This window comes from Pongo pygmaeus, chromosome 12 (assembly GCF_028885625.2).
Source record: "Pongo pygmaeus isolate AG05252 chromosome 12, NHGRI_mPonPyg2-v2.0_pri, whole genome shotgun sequence".
NCBI classification, from domain to species: domain Eukaryota; kingdom Metazoa; phylum Chordata; class Mammalia; order Primates; family Hominidae; genus Pongo; species Pongo pygmaeus.
The window spans coordinates 65,366,564-65,384,968 of NC_072385.2; the positions used below are offsets into that span (position 1 = coordinate 65,366,564).

The following is an 18,405-nucleotide window of genomic DNA, read 5'->3' on the forward strand; positions in this document are numbered from 1 at the left end:
CCATTTTGTAATGTATAAAATAATACTATTTAAACAGGCAGAAACTAGCTAATTTGCATTTACAGAACATAGTTTTCTAGGCGGGAAAAAAGCATTCTTTCATCATTTCACCTTTACTAGAAGAAACAGACTTAGGATGGTTCTTACTATTTTTCAACTTTAGAATTATTCAGTAGAAGCTGTATTTCAAGTACCCAACCATTCTGTTTTTCACTTTCAATGTAATCTTCAAAAATTACGTGAGACATTCAACATACTTTATTATAAAATAGGCTTTGTATTAGACGATTTTGCCCAACTGTAGGCTAATGTAGTGTTCGGAGCCCTTTTAAAGTAGGCTAAGCTATGATGTTCGACTTTTGGTATTTTCAACTCACGATGGGCTTATCTGGACCTAAACCCATCATAAGTTGAGAAGCATCTGTATACCCAACATTGGTTATGTATACTTTCATTAAATACTCATTTGAAAAGTAAAGCTTTCTTCACATCAACCCTGTGATGTAGGTCTTTAATTTTTACAACTGCAAAACAGGTTTCAAGATGAGCTCTTACTGATGTATATGGTATAATATGGTATAGCCAAAACCACTGCTTATGACCTCTCAAATATTCACACATCAAGGCCAGGCACAGTGGCTTATGCCTGTAATCCCAGCACTTTGGGAGGCTAAGGTGGACGGATCCCTTGAGGTCAGGAGTTCGAGACCAGCCTGGTCAATATGGCGAAACCCCATCTCTACAAAAATATAAAAAATTAGCCAGGCAAGGTGGTGCACACCTGTAGTCCCAGCACTAGGGAGGCTGAAGCAGGAGGATCACTTGAACTCAGGAGGCAGAGGCAGTGAGCTGAGATTGCACCACTGCACTCTAGCCTGGGTGACAAAGTGAGACTCTGTCTGCCAACAAACAAATATTCACACATCACCCAGTATTAAGGAAGGGTCATCATTCAGAGAGGTTTTTCTGAGATAATCTATTAAATTATAATTTATAAGGAAATGTTTATAAATTTGTATGAAGTTATAAATTTATAAATATAAAAGTATAAATCCATATAGAGCTGTTTAAACAAGAAGTTTCCCTCTGAGAGGATTACAGACTATGCAATCTGCTACATGTGATTTCAGATAAATGATAAATTATACCTAATGTGTAAGTATAACAATCAATTTTTGATATTTAAATTATCCTAAAACCTGTTGAGTGTGAATACTCTTAAATCTTTCTTTTCTGTTTTTGCTTCTGGCTGAGCATGGAAGAAGGGACGGAGGCTTCAAATGACTGAAATTGTTCAGATGGTTTCTTGTGACCGACCACTGTAAAGTATTTTTCTCCAGAGTCCAAAGGCAAGATAAAAAGTCTCTGACTTGAAATCAGAATCGATCTGCTGATCTGCTAGCCACAGCTCTAATATTGCCATAAACCTTGGAAGGAGGATTTCCTGCAAAGAGGAGAAAAAAAAGTATATATACAAACAGACTCACATTTATAGCGCCTACAGTCGTCCCTCAGTGTCTAAGTAAGACTGGTTTCAGGACTCCCACAGACACCACAATCCTTGGATGCTCAAGTCTCTTATATAAAAAATATGCACATTAACTACACACATCCTCCCATATACTTTAAATCATCTCTAGATTACTTATAATACCTAATACAATGTAAATGCTATGTAAATAGCATTGTATTATGTTTTAAAATTTGTATTATTTTTAATTTGCTGTTATTTTTATATATTTTTTTTCTGAGTATCTGATCTGCCATTGGTTCGATCCGCAGATGTGGACCCTGCAGACACAGACGGCAGAAGCTGTACATGAAAAAGGGTCTAGAACCCTAAAAAGAACAGAGACATTTTCTTTAATTGGAAATTACAAAAAAAAAAAAAAACCTTAACAGAAATAATACCCAAATATTCTCCAAAAAATATTTTAAACTTCTAAGAGCGAAAGGCACTGAGTTGTTAAAATATTTCAAAAAGAAGCCAATCACTGAGGCCTGGGAACCAGAGAATCCCAATTTTCTAAGCAAGCCACTAAGATCCTGTGACTCTTATCAGAAAGTACTGACTTTGCTGCAGGATCAAGAAAAAATGGGTTAAGTGGATCAATTAAATTGCCTGAAGCTGTTCAGCAGCTCTTCCTTTGTTGAACCTAAAATGTGATGTTCCCTGCTATTCTGGAATGGTTTTTCTCTGCACCTTATCAGGAAGGCAGGAAAGATTTAAGCAATATTACCCAATAAACACTTTCTCTTCTCTTGCAGACAAATGGAATCTAAGCAAAAATATTTCTACTTCCAGCTGGGCGTGGTGGCTCACGTCTGTAATCCCAGCACTTTGGGAGGCTGAGGTGGGCGGATCACAAGGTCAGGAGTTCGAGACCAGCCTGGCCAATATGGTGAAACCCCATCTCTACTAAAAATACAAAAATTAGCCAGGCAAGGTGGCGGGCATCTTTAGTCTCAGCTACTCACGAGTCTGAGGCAGGAGAATCGCTTGAACTTGGGAGGCAGAAGCTGCAGTGAGCCGAGATCGTGCCACTGCACTCCAACCTAGGCAACACAGCGAGACTCTGGCTCAAAAAAAAAAAAATTCTACTTCCTTCTCTAGGCCCACCTTTGCCAACTTGCAAGGGTTTCTACTTGCGATCTTTAATATTACCCTAAATTGCTTTGCAAATGTGGTTTTGACTTCCGCAATTAACTTCCTATCCCTCCCAGAGAAAACACCAAAGAAAGAAACTATTACCCAAGATTAGGTTGCAAATGGCAGTTCTTGCCATCTTGATATTTTGGAAGGAGCCAAGGATGTGAACTTTCCTGAAAGAAATAAAATGAGACAAATTAGTGGCTGGGATGCAATGACTCACACCTGTAATCCCAGCAATTTGGGAGGCCAAGGCAGGTAGATCGTTTGTGGCCAGGAGTCTGAGACAAGCCTGGACAGCATAATGAGACCCCATCTCTACAAAAAAATTCAACAGTTAGCTGGGTGTAGTAGCACGTGCCTGTAGAGTGACAACATGCCAACCTGAGTGACAGACCAAAACCCTCTCTTAAAAAAAAAAACAACACATTGTAAACAAAAAAGCATTTCCTTACCTAAGTCCTGTACTCCAAAAATGCTGGAAAATAATGATATTTGAGTCAGATTCTTTAATGAGGGCAGTGGTTATGGCTGTACAACTCCACGAATATACTAAAAACCACTTTTTAAAGGGGTGAATTTTATGGTATATGAATTGTATCCCAATAAAAAATTATTAGAAAGGACAAAGAATTGTTTGAAAAAGTAAAATTTGTGAAGATTCTTGGTTAATGATGGCTCCCATCCCGTAAGTGCTTTATGTGCCAGGGCTTTCTATGCATGCCCTCATTAATCTTCACATGACCTTCCTGTTTTTACAGATGAGAAGTTTATAAGAAATCAAAAAGCCTGCCCAAGACACACTGGCAGAGCTGGTTACTGAATACCCATAAATGTAATACTGTACTCAATTTCAACATAATTGGTTTTCAACTACAAAGTTTCTTAAAGATTATCTAAATTTCTTCAGGGCTCTGAGGATCATTTAGACCCTTTTAATGGGCATTCTTTACTGAATGACAAAACTGACAAGATACAGTTTTGCCTTTTTGAGTCCATCTTCCAAACTGTTTTCACTGTGCCCTGTACAAATCAGCTAAAGCTCCTATATCTTCAACCCCTGTTAATATTCCCTTCACCTTCTGGCTTTAACTAAGGCCAGATCTCAAATGGTGGCCAGTTTTTCCTCCACAAACCAGGTACCTCTGGGCCTGGGGGAGGAGCAGGTGCCTTCATGCCACATCCAGACTGCATGCTCTCCCTCCTGCCTTCCTAAAAACCCTTCGGCTTTGGATCTGCTCTCAGGCCACATCACCCACCACCCTGCCTGGCTGCGGTCCTCAGCTGCCCCTGCAGATCACCTGTGAAGACGTTAGCTCCTGGCTCGCTGTCTTTCTCTTGCTATTCCCCATCACCATGCTCGATCATGTCAATACCCATGAAGATGATAATCCCAACATGCCAGCCTCTCAGGTCCTTGATATCCTTTATGCCAACGTGGGGTCTTGTTTTCCACCCTACTCCAGCCTCTTCCATCCATGGTCACACCCTGGATTTGGTCATTACCAAAAACTGCAACCCCCCATAATTTCGATTTCAAACATTCAACTCTCCCTTCACCACTTACTGTCATTCCAGCTCATATCTACACAAATAATCCTTCACCCCTACCCCAGGAACTCCCATCTATGGATCCTACCCACCTTCACTGCCTCTCACCCCCTCACATCCCACCTCCCTTCCTCTGCTCACAATCATCCAATGACTTCCTATTCACTCAGAGTAAAAGCCAAAGTATTTATGATGACCTCAAGGCCCTATTATTTTTGACTCATCTATCACTCTCTGCTCTCTCCCTTTCGTCCTTGATCAAGCCTCCTCGCTCACTGCCAGATGTACCCTCAACTCAAGATCTTTGTGCTTTCCCCTTCCTCTGTAATGCTCTTCCTCCAGACACCTGCAGATGAACAAAACAAACATTTACAAATGCTCCTTCCTCAAACTCCACTAAAATGACAGGAAAGATGCAAGCCCAAAAGGAAGAAGAGAGTGATAACAGTAGCAAAGTCCAGAAAGGTGGAAAGCAGATGGAGGAGATGGAACTGACTGTGCAGACCCAAGTCAACTGATGCCTAAATCAGCAGCAGGAATATCAAGAAGCAGAACTCCGGGAAAGAGACTCCAAGAGGCAGGGGACAGGGAACCCAGGATGATGGCTGTGCAGCCAGAATGCAGGGCAGAAAGCATGGGGGCGTTTTTGGAATAGACATCTCCAGGAGAGATTTCTCAAATATTAGATGCATTCGAATACATCAAGAGGAGATACAGACAACGTATAGCTTCTTACTGAATTAATACGATGAAAATGAAGAAAGGACATAGACACTTAACAGTTACTTCCTCAAGTGAAAACAATGCTGCAAAAGAAAGATAAGGCAGTCACAGTATTTCACCTGGCTCAGGTATAAGTACACTGAGCACTGATTTCTGTTTTCAGTTAATACTGAACACGAATCTAACAAAAACCACAAGGGGACCATCAGGAGGACAGAGAAGAATAAATCGGAGTGTCAGAAAGGCTGAGTGTGTGCAGTGGAAGTAAGGGGGTGAAAGACAGCTAAATCTTCATCTTTGATGGTAGAAAGTCAATAGTGAATCTGAAAAATAAGTGGCTGTATATGGAAATATCTGGAAATACAGAGACAAATAATTTAAGATAAGCTAAAAGAGATGAAATTGGTTCCCCTGAAAAGGGTGAAATGGAGGTAGGCAGTAGAAATTTTTGGCTTTTTTTTGTTTTTTGAGACGGAGTCTTGCTCTGTCCCCCAGGCTGGAGTGCAGTGGCACGATCTTGGCTCACTGCAAGCTCCGCCTCTCGGATTCACGCCATTCTCCTACCTCAGCCTCCCAAGTAACTGGGACTACAGGTGCCTACCACCACGCCCGACTAATTTTTTGTATTTTTAATAGAGACGGGGTTTCACCATGTTAGCCAGGATGGTCTCGATCTCCTGACCTTGTGATTTGCCCGCCTCAGCCTCCCAAAGTGCTGGGATTACAGGTGTGGGCCATCACGCCCGGCCAATATTTGGCTTTTTAAAACTATGTGTATGTTTAACTTTGATTAAAATTATTTAAAACAGCATGACAGATGAGGAAATAAGGACAACAAGAACAGATAAAGTGGGAGTAGTTTTGCTGCAGAAAGAACCAAAGTAATGGGGCAATAGTTGGAAAGGAATGGAGGCTTTGAGACACAGAGGCAACATCATTTCCCATCTGCTGTATTAAATATACCTGGAACCAATTGTTTTTAGTTTTCTATCTGGCTCACATTATACTGTATTTTGCCAGGTTATTGGCAACTCATCAAAAATAACTTTTATAGGTACACAACAGCCCATCTAACAGCTTTATTATAATTAATATAAACTGTTAAACGTGGATTTCCAACTAGCCTGTCTACAGCAAAAGCAAGAGATAGTACATCTCTTAATTTCAAGTAGTCTGTAATTCAGTTTGTAAGAAAACACAAAAGATATAAGTAATTCAGTAGCAACATTATTCACATAGCCACAAACTGAAAACAACCCAAATGTCCATCTACTGTGACTGGATAAACAAAATGTAATACAGCTGACTTTCGAATAATAGGTTTGAACTGCACGGGTCCAGTTACAGACAAATTTTTTTCAGCGCATATATTGGAAGATATTTTGGAGATTTGAAAAAACCCAGAGAGGAGCTAAGTATTGTAGAAATGTCAAAAAAAATTAAGAAAAAGCTATGTCATGAATGCATAAACTGTATGTAGGTACTAGTCTATCTTATTTAGTACCATAAAATATACACAAATCTATTATAAAAAGTTAAAATTAAAACTTACGCACACAAACACAAGCCATATATGATGCCATTTGTAGTCAAGAGAAATGGAAACAAATGCAAAGATGCAGTATTAAATCATAACTCCATAAAATTAACTGTAGTGCATACTGTACAACTTCACAGCCACCACCTATTGCTCTTGTGGTGAGCTCAGGTGTTGCAAGTATTCACTTAGAATGCCATGTGATGCTGATCACATGTGATGCTGATCATGTCCCATGAGCAGTTTTGACTCTCCAATAAACTGCCTATCACAGTAGAAAGTGATTTCTCATGGTTTTTGCCTATTTTTAATCTTAGTGCAATATTGTAAGCTTTGGGACCATGGGACCCACCCAACGTGGGTCCCACACAAAGTGCCTCTAGTGATGTTGGGAGTGCTCCAAAGAAGCACAGAAAAGTCATGACAGTACAAGAAAAAGCTGAACTGGCCAGGCGCGGTGGCTCACACCTATAATCCCAGCACTTTGGGAGCCCGAGGTGGGTGGATTGCAAGGTCAGGAGATTGAGACCATCCTGGCTACCTAACATGGTGAAACCCCATCTCTACTAAAAATAGAAAAAAATTAGCCAGGCATGGTGGCAAATGCCTATAGTCGCAGCTACTTGGGAGGCTGAGGCAGGAGAATCCATTGAACCCGGGAGGTGGAGGTTGCAGTGAGCCAAGATTGCACCACTGCACTTCAGCCTTGGCGACAGAGGGAGACTCCATCTCAAAAGAAAAAAAAAAAAAGAAAAGGAAAAAGAAAAAGCTGAATTGCTTGACAGGTACTGTTGACTGAGGCCTGCAGCCGCAGTTGCCCACCACTTCAAGATAAATGACTATACCATAGGACCATTGTAAAAAAAAGAAAAGGAAATTCATGAAGCTGTCACTGCAGTTACAACAGCAGATGTGAATACACCTGCAGTTTTGCCAAATACCCCTTTATCTTATAAAATAAAAATAAAGCCCCTAGGCCCCCAGGCAAGACAGAACAGGCTGTGGCAATAAGATATCCAATTGTAAGTAAGACCTAAGACCACCTGGGCAAGGGTTAAGTCATATACCCTACATTTAAAGAGTAAACGACATTCTAACTGCCACAGGATACTTTTTTTTCTCTAGCAGCTTAACAAGCACTGGCCTTGTGATAAACAATATTAAAACAATTACAGCTCACCAATAGCTAGATACAGATTGACCCCAGCTTCCCTCTTCTCACACTGTTCCACAAACAGTAACTACAGCTTTGACTGGACAAGAGACTGATCCCAGTAACATCTCCTGATAAGAGATCACTGACCATGGACTGGTTCTACCAGCTTCCAGAGGCAGTGCATTCAGTCGTCATGTCCCTGTCCCTACTTCATCTTATAACATACAGGATCTAATTGTCAGGTATTTTAAATGTTAAGTCTCCACCCCAAAGCGACCAGCGGTTGTATGTTACATTTATTCAGTATACAAGCATTAGGACCCCTCTTATATTCAGAGCTCCTCCTATAACCTGTTAAATAAGTATACTTGGCCAACCCATTCAGCATAAATTCCTGTCTCATCCTTTCCTCCTTCAAAGTGCCTGCTTTTGGTCTCTGCTGAAGGCTATACTTCCCAGCCTGTCAGAATGGCCACCCTGCAGACTGCAACCCTTTCTAAGAAATAAAGTTTCCTTTCCAAATTTATAGATCTTGTGATTCTTTTCTTGGCAATCTCAAATTGGAAATGCAGCTTTTATGTGGGTGCAGGATTATTCTAAGAAAGACATATCTATAGAGTCTAATATGATGGAGAAAAAAATTAAGTCATTATATGACAACTTACAGCAAAAGGAAAGTGAAGGAGCTAAAGCTGGAGAACTTAACGCCAGCAAAGGATGGTTTGATAATGTTAGAAAGAGGTGGCTTTAAAAATGTCAGGATAACAGGAGAAGCAGCTTCTGCTCACCAAAGGGCAACAGACAAGTTCCCAGATGCCATTAAGAAAATCATTGAGGAGAAATAATATCTGCCTGAACAGGTTTTTTGTGCAGATGAAAAATGTCCTGTTCTGGAAAAAAAAGTCACAAAGGGCAATTATTAGTAAAGAGAAGCAAACACCAGGATTTAATGCAGGAAGGGATAGGCTAACTTTACTGTTTTGTGCAAATGCAGTCAGGTTTATGATCAGGACTGCTGTTATCTATAAAGTTGCTAACCCCAATCCTTGAAGGGAAAAGGTAAACACCAGTGGCCTGTCTTCTGGATGTACAAGAAGGCTTGCACAAGGAGAGCTCTTTTTCTGGATTGATTGTATCGATGCTTTTTCCCTGAAGTCAGGAAGTATCTTGCCAGTAAGGGATGCCTTTTAAAACTCTTTTGATGTTGAGCAATGTCCCAGCCACCCAGAACCCCATGAGTTCAACACTGAAAGGCAACAAAGTGGTCTCGTTGCACCCAAACACTCTCTAATTCAGCCTCCAGAACAGGTAGTCATAAAGACCTTTAAGGTTCATTACACACACTACTCTATGGAAAATAGTGTCAATGCTATGGAAGAGAACTCGATGGAAAGAACATCATAAAAGTCTGGAAGGACTATGCCATTGAAGACACTGTCATTATTATGGAAAAAGCTGTGAAAGCCTCACGCCTGCTATAAATTCCTGCTGGAGAAAACTATGTCCAGAGGTTTTGCATGACAGTACAGGATTTACGACACAGCCAAACAAGAAATCATGAGAGAGACTGTGGATATGGCCAAAAGTGAGGGGCGAAGGGTTTCAAGATGTGGATCTTGGAGAAATCAAGAGCTAACAGACACTATGCCAGAGGAATTAACAGAAGACGGCTTGATGGAGGTGAGTGCTTCTGAAGCAGTGCCGGGTGATGAGGAAGATGATGTAGAAGCAGCAGTGTCAGAAAACAAGGTGACATTAGACAGTTTGGCAGAAGGTTTTTGATTATTCAAGATGCTTTTGATGTCTTTTATGACATAGACCCTTTTATGACGTGGGCACTGAAACTAAACAAACTGTGGAGAAGGACTGGTACCCTACAGAAACATTTTTAGAGAAGTGAAAGGGCAAAAAAGTCAGAAATTACAATGTATTTCTGTAAAGTTCCAGAGTATGCTTGCCTCTCCTGCCTCCCCTTCCACATCTTCCTCCTCTGCCACCCATGAGACAGCAAGATTAACCCCTCTTCCTCGTCCTCCTTAGCTTATTCACCATGAACACCTTTATGATGATCCACTTCCACTTAATGAATAGTAGATTTTCTCTTCCTTATAATTTTCTTAATAACATTTTCTTTTCTCTAGCTTACCTTATGAAAGAGTACAGTATATAATACATATAACACAAAATATGTGTTTATCAACTGTTTGTTATTGCTATAGCTTCCAGCCAAAAGCAGGAGTAGTTAAGTTTTGGGAGAGTCAAGTCATACATACATGGATTTTCAACCATGTTGGGGGTTCAGCATCCCTAATCCTTGCAATATTCAAGGGTCAACAATATACCTGTACAATGAAATAGTACTTGCCAATAAAAAGGAACTACTGATACACCCAACAAAATGGAGAAATCCAAAATAACATGCTAATTAAGAGAAGTCATACACCAAAGCCTACATACTGTGTATTTCCATTTATATGAATTTCTAGAAAGTGCAAAATAAGAGTGACAGAAATTAGAGCAATGGTTGTCCCAAAAAAGGGTGGGGGCAGGCAACTGATCATAAAGATGCACAAGGGAACTTTCAGGGTAAGAGAACTGTATGAGTGTCATGGGACTATAATATACATTTGCCAAAAGCTCACTGAACAGGATACTTAAAACAGGAGAATTTTATTATATGTAAATTATACCACAATAAACTTCTAAAAAGTTGGTTTAACTAGTAAATTTTAGGTTAATACTTATAAATTTACCAGTAATAAACTTAATGACAGACTATATAATTTCATTGGCAAATCAGTTACAGTTTTAGATTTCTAAATTCATTTTTTTTTTTGAGACAGAGTCTCACTGTCGCCCAGGCTGGTTTCGAATTCCTGACCTCAGGTGATCCACCTGCCTTAGCCTCCCAAAGTGCTGAAATTACAGGTGTGAGGCACCACGCCCAGCCTGTTTTTTTTCTTTTTTTTTTTTTTTGAGATGGAGTCTCGCTCTGTCGCCCAGGCTGGAATGCAGTGGTGCAATCTTGGCTGACTGCAGTCTCCGCCTCCCAGGTTCAAGCAATTCTCCTGCCTCAGTCTCCCAAGTAACTGGGATAACAGGCATGTGCTACCACGCCCAGCTAGTTTTTTTGTATTTTTAGTAGAGACTGGGTTTCACCATGTTGGCCAGGCTGGTTTTGAACTCCTGACCTCAGGTGATCCGCCTGCCTCAGCCTCCCAAAGTGCTAGGATTACAGGTGTGAGCCACTGTGCCGGGCCATGGAATTCTAAATTCATGAAACTTTCAGGGCTACTCAGCCAGTCCATGACTTAACGATGATTTAACTGAAGATTTTTTTTTGACTTTATAATTGCGCCAAAGTGATATGCATTCAGAATGCTCTTCAGTTTTCAAAGAGAAGTATCCTATGATATCAAATGAAGTATCAAATGAACTTCTGACTTATGAGATCTTTAATTTACAACAGGTTTATCTGGACGTAACCCCACCATACGGTGAGGAGCATCTGTATATGGATTTTTTAAAATTAATTAATTTTTTATTTTTTGGATACAAGGTTTCACTCTGTCACCCAGGCTAGAGTGCAGTGTTGCCATCATGGTCCACTGTGGCCTTGACATCCTTGGTTCAAGCAATCCTCCCACCTGAGCCTCCTGAGTAGCTAGGGCTACAGGTGTGCACAATCACGCCTAATTTTTATATGTTTTGTAGAGATGGGATCTCCCTGTGTTGCCCAGGCTGGTCTTGAACTTCGGGGCTCAAGCATTCCTTCCTCCCACCTTGGCCTCCCAAAGTGCTGTGATTATGGGCATGATCCACTGCGCCCAGACTGCATGTGGTATTTTTATTTTTATTTTGTTAGAGTCTCACTCTGTCGCCCAGGGTTGAGTACAGTGGCATGATCGTGGCTCCCTGTAGCTTCAACCTTCTGGGCTCAGGTGATCCTCCCACTTCGGCCTCCCAAGTAGCTGGAACTACAGGTGTGGGCCGCCACACGCGGCTAATTTTTGTATTTTTCTGTAGAGAAGGGGTTTCACCATGTTGCCCAGGCTAGTCTCAAACTCCTGAGATCACGCCATCCACCTGCCTCAGCCTTCCAAAGTGCTGGGATTACAGATGTGAGCCACCATGCTTGGCCATAGTTTTAAATGTGATGTGCATTTGCACATTTCCAGTTCAAAATAGCTTCTCCCAAGGCTCCATATTTCTGACTCTAGGCTCAATCCATAAAAGATCAAACAATATAATTATATTCCTGGCTTCAGGTAAAGAGGGCCACCAACACAGTAGTATAGTTATCCTTAAAGTGTAAAGAATGTACAAAATTTAGACTCTATATAATGAAGAGTCCTTCAGTATGGAGCAAAATTGAGATATTAAATGAAATTATTTCAGGATTTAGTCGCAGGCATAACCCTCCTCCTCTCAGTCAACTGTTCAGTTTCCCAACTTCATAGCATTATATAATCTCTGAGCCATCTGCCAGTAAGATCCCCAGCCCGGGCAGCTTCAACCTCAGACAGAGGTAATCCCAGCTTCACTTCTGGCACCTTTATTTTAAGCCCCTATCATCTTATCTATGTTCACATATAGCTGCTCTCTAGTTTTGCCTAATGTACGATATTCCCCTCCTTTTATAAAAGGCCTTAACATATATATGTATAAAGTAGATATATATTTCTAAAGACTCACAAGGGCATCTGAAATAGTGATTGCTTGTTCTCCCCTAGTGATTTAATAGATTCCCTTGAGTAAGTAAGTATGTATGTATGTATGTATGTATGTATGTATGTATGTGTGTATGTATGTATTTATTTGAGACAGAGTCTCACTCTGTCGCCCAGGCTGGAGTGCAGTGGCACGATCTCGGCTCACTGCAACCTCCTCCTCCCAGGTTCAAGTGATTCTTCTGCCTCAGCCTCCCGAGTAGCTGGGACTAAAGGCGCGTGACACATGCCGGGCTAATTTTTGTATTTTTAGTAGAGACAGGGTTTCACCATGTTGGCCAGACTGGTCTCGAACTCCTGACCTTAGGTGATCCGCCCGCCTCAGCCTCCCAAAGTGCTGGGATTGCAGGCGTGAGCCACTGCACCCAACCTGAGATTATTATTTAAATCTTCACCTGTAATAATTTCTTTTAATAGCATTTCTAAACATTTCCTCATTGTTAAATGAGAAAAGAATATATAATTTCTTAAATTTTCTCAACTTAAGCCTCTTTCAAAGTTGGTGACTATCTATTCACCCAAAAGTATACAGATGATTCCCAACTTAAGATGGTTCGAACTGGGATTTTTCAACTTTACAAGGGTGCAAAGGTGATACACATTCAGAATGCTCTACTTCAAATACACATACAACCACTCTGTTTTTCATTTTTAGTACAGTATTCAATATTCAACACTGTCATAAAGTAGAATTTGTGTTGGATGACTTTGCCCAACTGTAGGCTAATGTGTGTTCTGACCACGTTTATGATAGGCTAGGCTAACCTATAATGTTCCATAAGTCAGGCATATTAAATGCATTTTAGACTTATGATATTTTCAATTTATAATGGGTTTATGAGGAGCATCTGTACTGACAAAGATTTAGCAGCAACATTATACATAAAATACAACTGTTATGACTTTCTTAAAACAAAAGATCAAATATAAATTATAACAATAATTTTCTCAAGATCAGATACTTACACATCAGCCAAAACTATCCTCGTCCGTGTCACATTCTCTATGGTGAATTTGGTTTTTCCTCCTTTGCCAGCGATTCTTCCTATTGCCCTGGATAGATGGTCTCCCTTTAGGGGTTTAACTAAACAAAAAAAGCAAGATCTCAGGAGGCAAGCCATTCTAGTGTACCACCCACTTCCACATAAAGTTTAATCATAAACTAAATTTCTCTAAAGGACACAAAGTGTATATATATATTTTTTTAAAAGTTGCTGAAAATACAGCTCAATTGATGCTATTAGAAAACTGAGAGTCACATCACAATACAAAGTCAGCGACACAAAAGCACAGACCACCACACACTCACCATCTGTAATTTCAAAAGACTCTAGGAAGAGGTCATCCAACCTGATGAGGGCAAGTGCATCCTATAATATAAAAACAAACACCGTGAAGCCCCTTCCATTTGCGTACCTGAAAAAGAGTAAAGTGCAAAGCACTATGGAACTAAAATCCACAAACTGTAGAGCTAGAAAGCTTTTTTTTTTTTTCTTCCTTGGAGACAGAGTCTTACGCTGTCGCCCAGGCTGGAGTGCAGTGGCGTAATCTTGGCTCACTGCAATCTCTGCCTCCATGGTTCAAGTGATTCTCCCACCTCAGCCTCCCAAGTAGCTGGGACTGCCGGCATGCACCACCACACCCGGCTAATTTTTTTGTATTTTTGGTAGAGATGGAGAGTATCGCCATGTTGGCCAGGCTGATTTTGAACTCCTGGCCTCAAGTGATCCACCTGCCTCGGCCTCCCAGAGTGCTGGGATTACAGGTGTGAGCCACTGCGCCTGGCCTTTTTTTTTTTTTAATGCCTAATCCATTGAAATGTTCACATTGAATATTTTTCAAGTCCCCATTTTAGATATCATGGAATTACTCACCTCCACCTGAAAGCCGAGAATAAAAGCTTTCACAAAATCGGCTGCTTTTGTCAGAGCACTAACATCCTTGGTTTCTTTACAAGTCTGTTAAAAAACAAAGAAGGGTACAAAATACCATTGAGAATCAAACAGAAAATGACCTAACAGAATACTAGAAATGTCCTTTCCCATTATTGGAGAATTTCCTTCACCACCACCTTTCCCTAATATATTCTGTATGACGCAGGTTATGGTCAGATAAGTGCTATATTTTATTTGGAAAACAAAACCTTCCCAGCTCCAAAGCTTGGCTGTTCCACCCAAAGAGTGTCAAATAACTAACCGCACTATATGATCAGATTTTGGGGTTAACAGCAAGACTCCTCTGGCACAACCCAATCTCTCGCATTCTGAAGAACCTCTACCTTCTGCCCATCCCTTCAATGCCCAATGTCCTCTTCTCTCTCAAGGCAGTCTTCCCTGGGATTCCTGACTTAATCTTCTTAGTTATCATTTATATGCTGATGTTTCTTAAACCAACAGCTCCAGGCCTAACTACCTGCAGGCACTGATTGGGAAAATAAAGAATGAATGAAGCACTGAACCTGTCCTCAAAGTTTATTTAAGAAATGCAGAAATAACTGTTATTCATAAAATGCCTACCACTGTAAATAACACACACTATAAATAACATGCTTTACACACCATAACTCTAACCTTCACAACAACTTTGAATGTTAAGTGATACGACTACCTTCATATGTGAGGAAACTAAAGTACTAAAAAGCAAAAAAGGTAAGATTTAAACACAGGTCTGATTTCAAAACTGTTATTTCCACTGTCCCATGCACATTCACAGTCTAGTTGAAGAGATCACGTATTCAACAAATTTAAAAACATATGGGCTTGTGCAATGGGAAAGTCCCCAGGGCTTTCCCATTTAAAACTAGACCCTAGTTCCAATCCTATATGTGACCTTAGACAAGTCCCATAGATACTTTAGGTCTTGAGTTTTCTCGTCAGTAAAATGAGGAGGTCAGAGTAGAAGATCCTGAGTGTTCCCTACTAGTATAATAGAAAATTTCCCTTATTAGCCTGATAACTATGGCCAAGTTTCCTCACATCTTTAAGATGGGAATATCCTGAAGACTAAATGATGTAGAGCATGGTGTAATACCACGGTGCGTCTGGTATATGGCAGCATCAACAAATGTTAGTGGAATCCAAAGTGATTATCCTGCAATAAATTGGACAGTAAAGCACATGAAAAGTTTAGGCACTGAAGATATGACTGAAAAATGGACATACCATAACAGAGAAAGAACTTGAGCTAGACCTGGAAAGATACTGGAACTGAAGTAGAAAGAGAAAGGAGTAGGGAGGAGAGGACCTCTTTCAAAGGCCAAAGTCACCAAAAAGTATGGACATAAACAAACTTTATGATCCGTGAGAGACAAACTTGTGACTGAGTCTCCTACTTGAAAAGCAAGTTAAGTCCAAAACTTTTTTCTTTAGAAATGTTGAAGATGCTCACGCCTGTAATCCCAGCACTTTGGGAGGCAAAGGCGGGTAGATCATGAGGTCAGGAGATCGAGACTATCCTGACTAACACAGTGAAACCCCGTCTCTACTAAAAAATACAAAAAATTAGCCGGGCGTGGTGGTGGGTGCCTGTAGTCCCAGCTACTCAGGAGGTGAGGCCGGAGAATGGCATGAACCCAGGAGGCGGAGCTTGCAGTGAGCCGAGATCACGCCACTGCACTCCAGCCTGGGCAACAGAGCGAGACTCCATTTCAAAAAAAAAAAAAAAAAAATTTTTTTTTTTTTTTTTGAAGATGCCAGGATGTCATAAAAGCATTGTGATCTGGGAAAATTAATCTGGCACTGGCAGATGGATGAGTGAAGAAAGGAGAGACATCAAACAATGAAGCAAGGGAAACCTACAACGAAACAAGACTCCTTGGCAGAAAACCATAAAAGCCTGAATGAGAGAATGGCAACAGGGACAAAGAGGAGTTACTCTATCATGTTCTTTGATATTTTAAACTTTATCAACTATTTAGAATAGTGTCTCTCTTTGTTCCCTTATTATATTCCATTAACAGAGATGAGACTATACCAGTCCCGATGATGGTAAAAGAATCCTTAAAAAGGAAAATATAATTAATTTTGGTTATCGATTCTGGTATGAAATTGGCACCCAGAAAAGAAAGCCCAAAGTAAATTTAAATGTCTAATTCCTGGATTGATAGCACGGAATTTAAAATATATACATAGGCCGGGCGGGGCAGCTCACGCCTGTAATCCCAGCACTTTGGGAGGCCGAGACGTGCAGATCACCTGAGGTCAGGAGTTTGAGACCAGCCTGGCCAACATGCTAAAACTCAGTCTCTACTAAAAATACAAAAATTAGCCAGGTTTGGTGGCGGGCACCTGTTAACAGTGAGCCAAGATCATGCCACTCACTCCAGCCTGAGTGAAAGAGCAAAAAAAAAAAAAAAAAAAAAAAAAAATATATATATATATACACACACACACACACACACACACACACACACATATATGCATATGTTTCTTATCAAAATAATAAATTTTTTAATCAAAAGAGCACCATTAAAACACAGTCATGCACTGCATAATGACATTTTGATCAGTGACCAACTGCTCATACCATGGTGGTCTCCTAACAGTATAATGGAGAACATACAGAAACCTGATATATGGCACTGGATACCGCCAATGCAGATCAAGTAGACGAAATGACTGATATTCAGTAATGGTGCTGGGACATTTGGTTTTCCATATGAAAAACATATATAAACAAATATACACATACCATCTAGGTTTGTGTAAGTACACTCTATAATGTTCGCACAAGGACTAAGTCATCTGACAAAACATATCCCAGAACATATCCCCGACGCTGACTGTATATACTTCTTGTAAAGCAGCAAGTGCTTATGTTCATTATTTACCTACTTCTGTTTATGACAATCTCTTTACTCGATCTTTTCTCAATTTGACGTAGAACATTATAAAAGATACACAGAAGCAGAGCCAGTATTTTGGTATGATCTCAGAACTAATTTACAAATTCAATTAATATTTGTATCAAATGCAGATTTTTAAGGCATTTGGGAAGTTCAAACTCAATATGGTAAATTTTTAAACTGGACAAAAACCATACAACAGAAAAGTCCCATTAAGTAAAGCCTATTCATGCCTTTTCATCTCTGTAGGAGAGAAAGCCTGGTGTATTGGGAAATGGTTGAGATTTTCCTTACCCTGATTTCTACATTCCTCGATTTCAAGTTAAAGCGTATCTGAAGTCCCAAATGTTCCACAATAGGAGTAAATATCTTCATCCAGTTTTCTTTCAATGGTGTGTATCTGTTAGCTGGGACTGGAATTGTCCTTGTTTCTTCTTTCCCACTCTGTAATAAAAGAACACACAACTCAGAAGGCTATGGAGGGACGGTGATGGAGTTTAAAATGACATCTTATCCACAAAGGGCCTCCTTTAAACTGAACTAGTTACACTTCAAAGAATCACTTCTCTCTGAGCATCACGGCAGAACAGCCCCACCGCAGCTTCAACATTCCCCAGAGGCCACCGGCTTGATCCGCGTCTGGCCCTTGCCTCGTTGCTGTCCTAGGGTCACAGCCACATACCAGGAGCCCGTCCCCACAGAGGGGTGGGAAGACGGGCCTCTTCGCCGGCCTGGCCTCCTCTGTGTCCATGCGGTCCGCATCCCCGCCCTCTCCCGCTGCGGACAGCTGTTCAGCCTGTCGTTTCTTCGCCCGTCGGCCACCCTTGCGGGTGACCTGGGTAAAGCCCTCCTCTGCCCCGGCGCTCTGCGCTTCCATTTCGGATTCCATCCCCGGGAATCTTAAGGCGCTTCCGCCTGAAACACGTGTGCAGCTGCACCGCGCTGGAGCCAGCCTCAGCCAACCACCCCTGCAGCTCCGCCCCTTTCCTAAAACGTCACAGGCCGGGGACCTGCACGATTTGGGGCCGGGGGGGAAAACGGGGTTAGGCTGTCCTAAGATATGCCTGATGCTCATGGTCTCACTCCAGCCGCGCAACTCCCAGCCCAAGTATTTTGTAATCTCTAATATGTATGTGTGCGAAAGGCAGGGGGTAAAGGCGATAAACAAATTAGTGCTGTTGTGAAGGAACATTCTGTGCGATCGCAGGAGCGCAT

At 41.0% G+C, this 18,405-nt stretch overlaps 1 protein-coding gene across 1 annotated transcript; it reads right to left on the minus strand.

Annotated features, from left to right (window-relative positions):
* Positions 1-235: 235 nt before the first annotated feature.
* Positions 236-18,181, minus strand: PNO1 (partner of NOB1 homolog). The gene is made up of 7 exons (XM_054473777.2): positions 17,873-18,181; positions 17,485-17,634; positions 14,222-14,305; positions 13,657-13,717; positions 13,314-13,431; positions 2,753-2,823; positions 236-1,444 (listed from the first exon to the last, which is right to left on the minus strand). The coding sequence occupies exons 1-7, from the start codon at positions 18,077-18,079 to the stop codon at positions 1,377-1,379; spliced, it is 759 nt and encodes a 252-aa protein (XP_054329752.1). The 5' UTR covers positions 18,080-18,181; the 3' UTR covers positions 236-1,376.
* Between the last annotated feature and the right edge of the window lie 224 nt (positions 18,182-18,405).

Excerpts from the sequence above, each read along its gene's own strand:
- PNO1 (XM_054473777.2), bottom strand. The coding sequence starts at position 18,079 with ATGGAATCCGAAATGGAAGCGCAGAGCGCCGGGGCAGAGGAGGGCTTT. Across the intron at positions 17,635-17,872 it reads TCTGTGGGGACGGGCTCCTG|AGTGGGAAAGAAGAAACAAG; the intron begins GTATGTGGCTGT and ends CTTTTATTACAG. Across the intron at positions 13,432-13,656 it reads GTCTTTTGAAATTACAGATG|TTAAACCCCTAAAGGGAGAC; the intron begins GTGAGTGTGTGG and ends TTTTTTGTTTAG.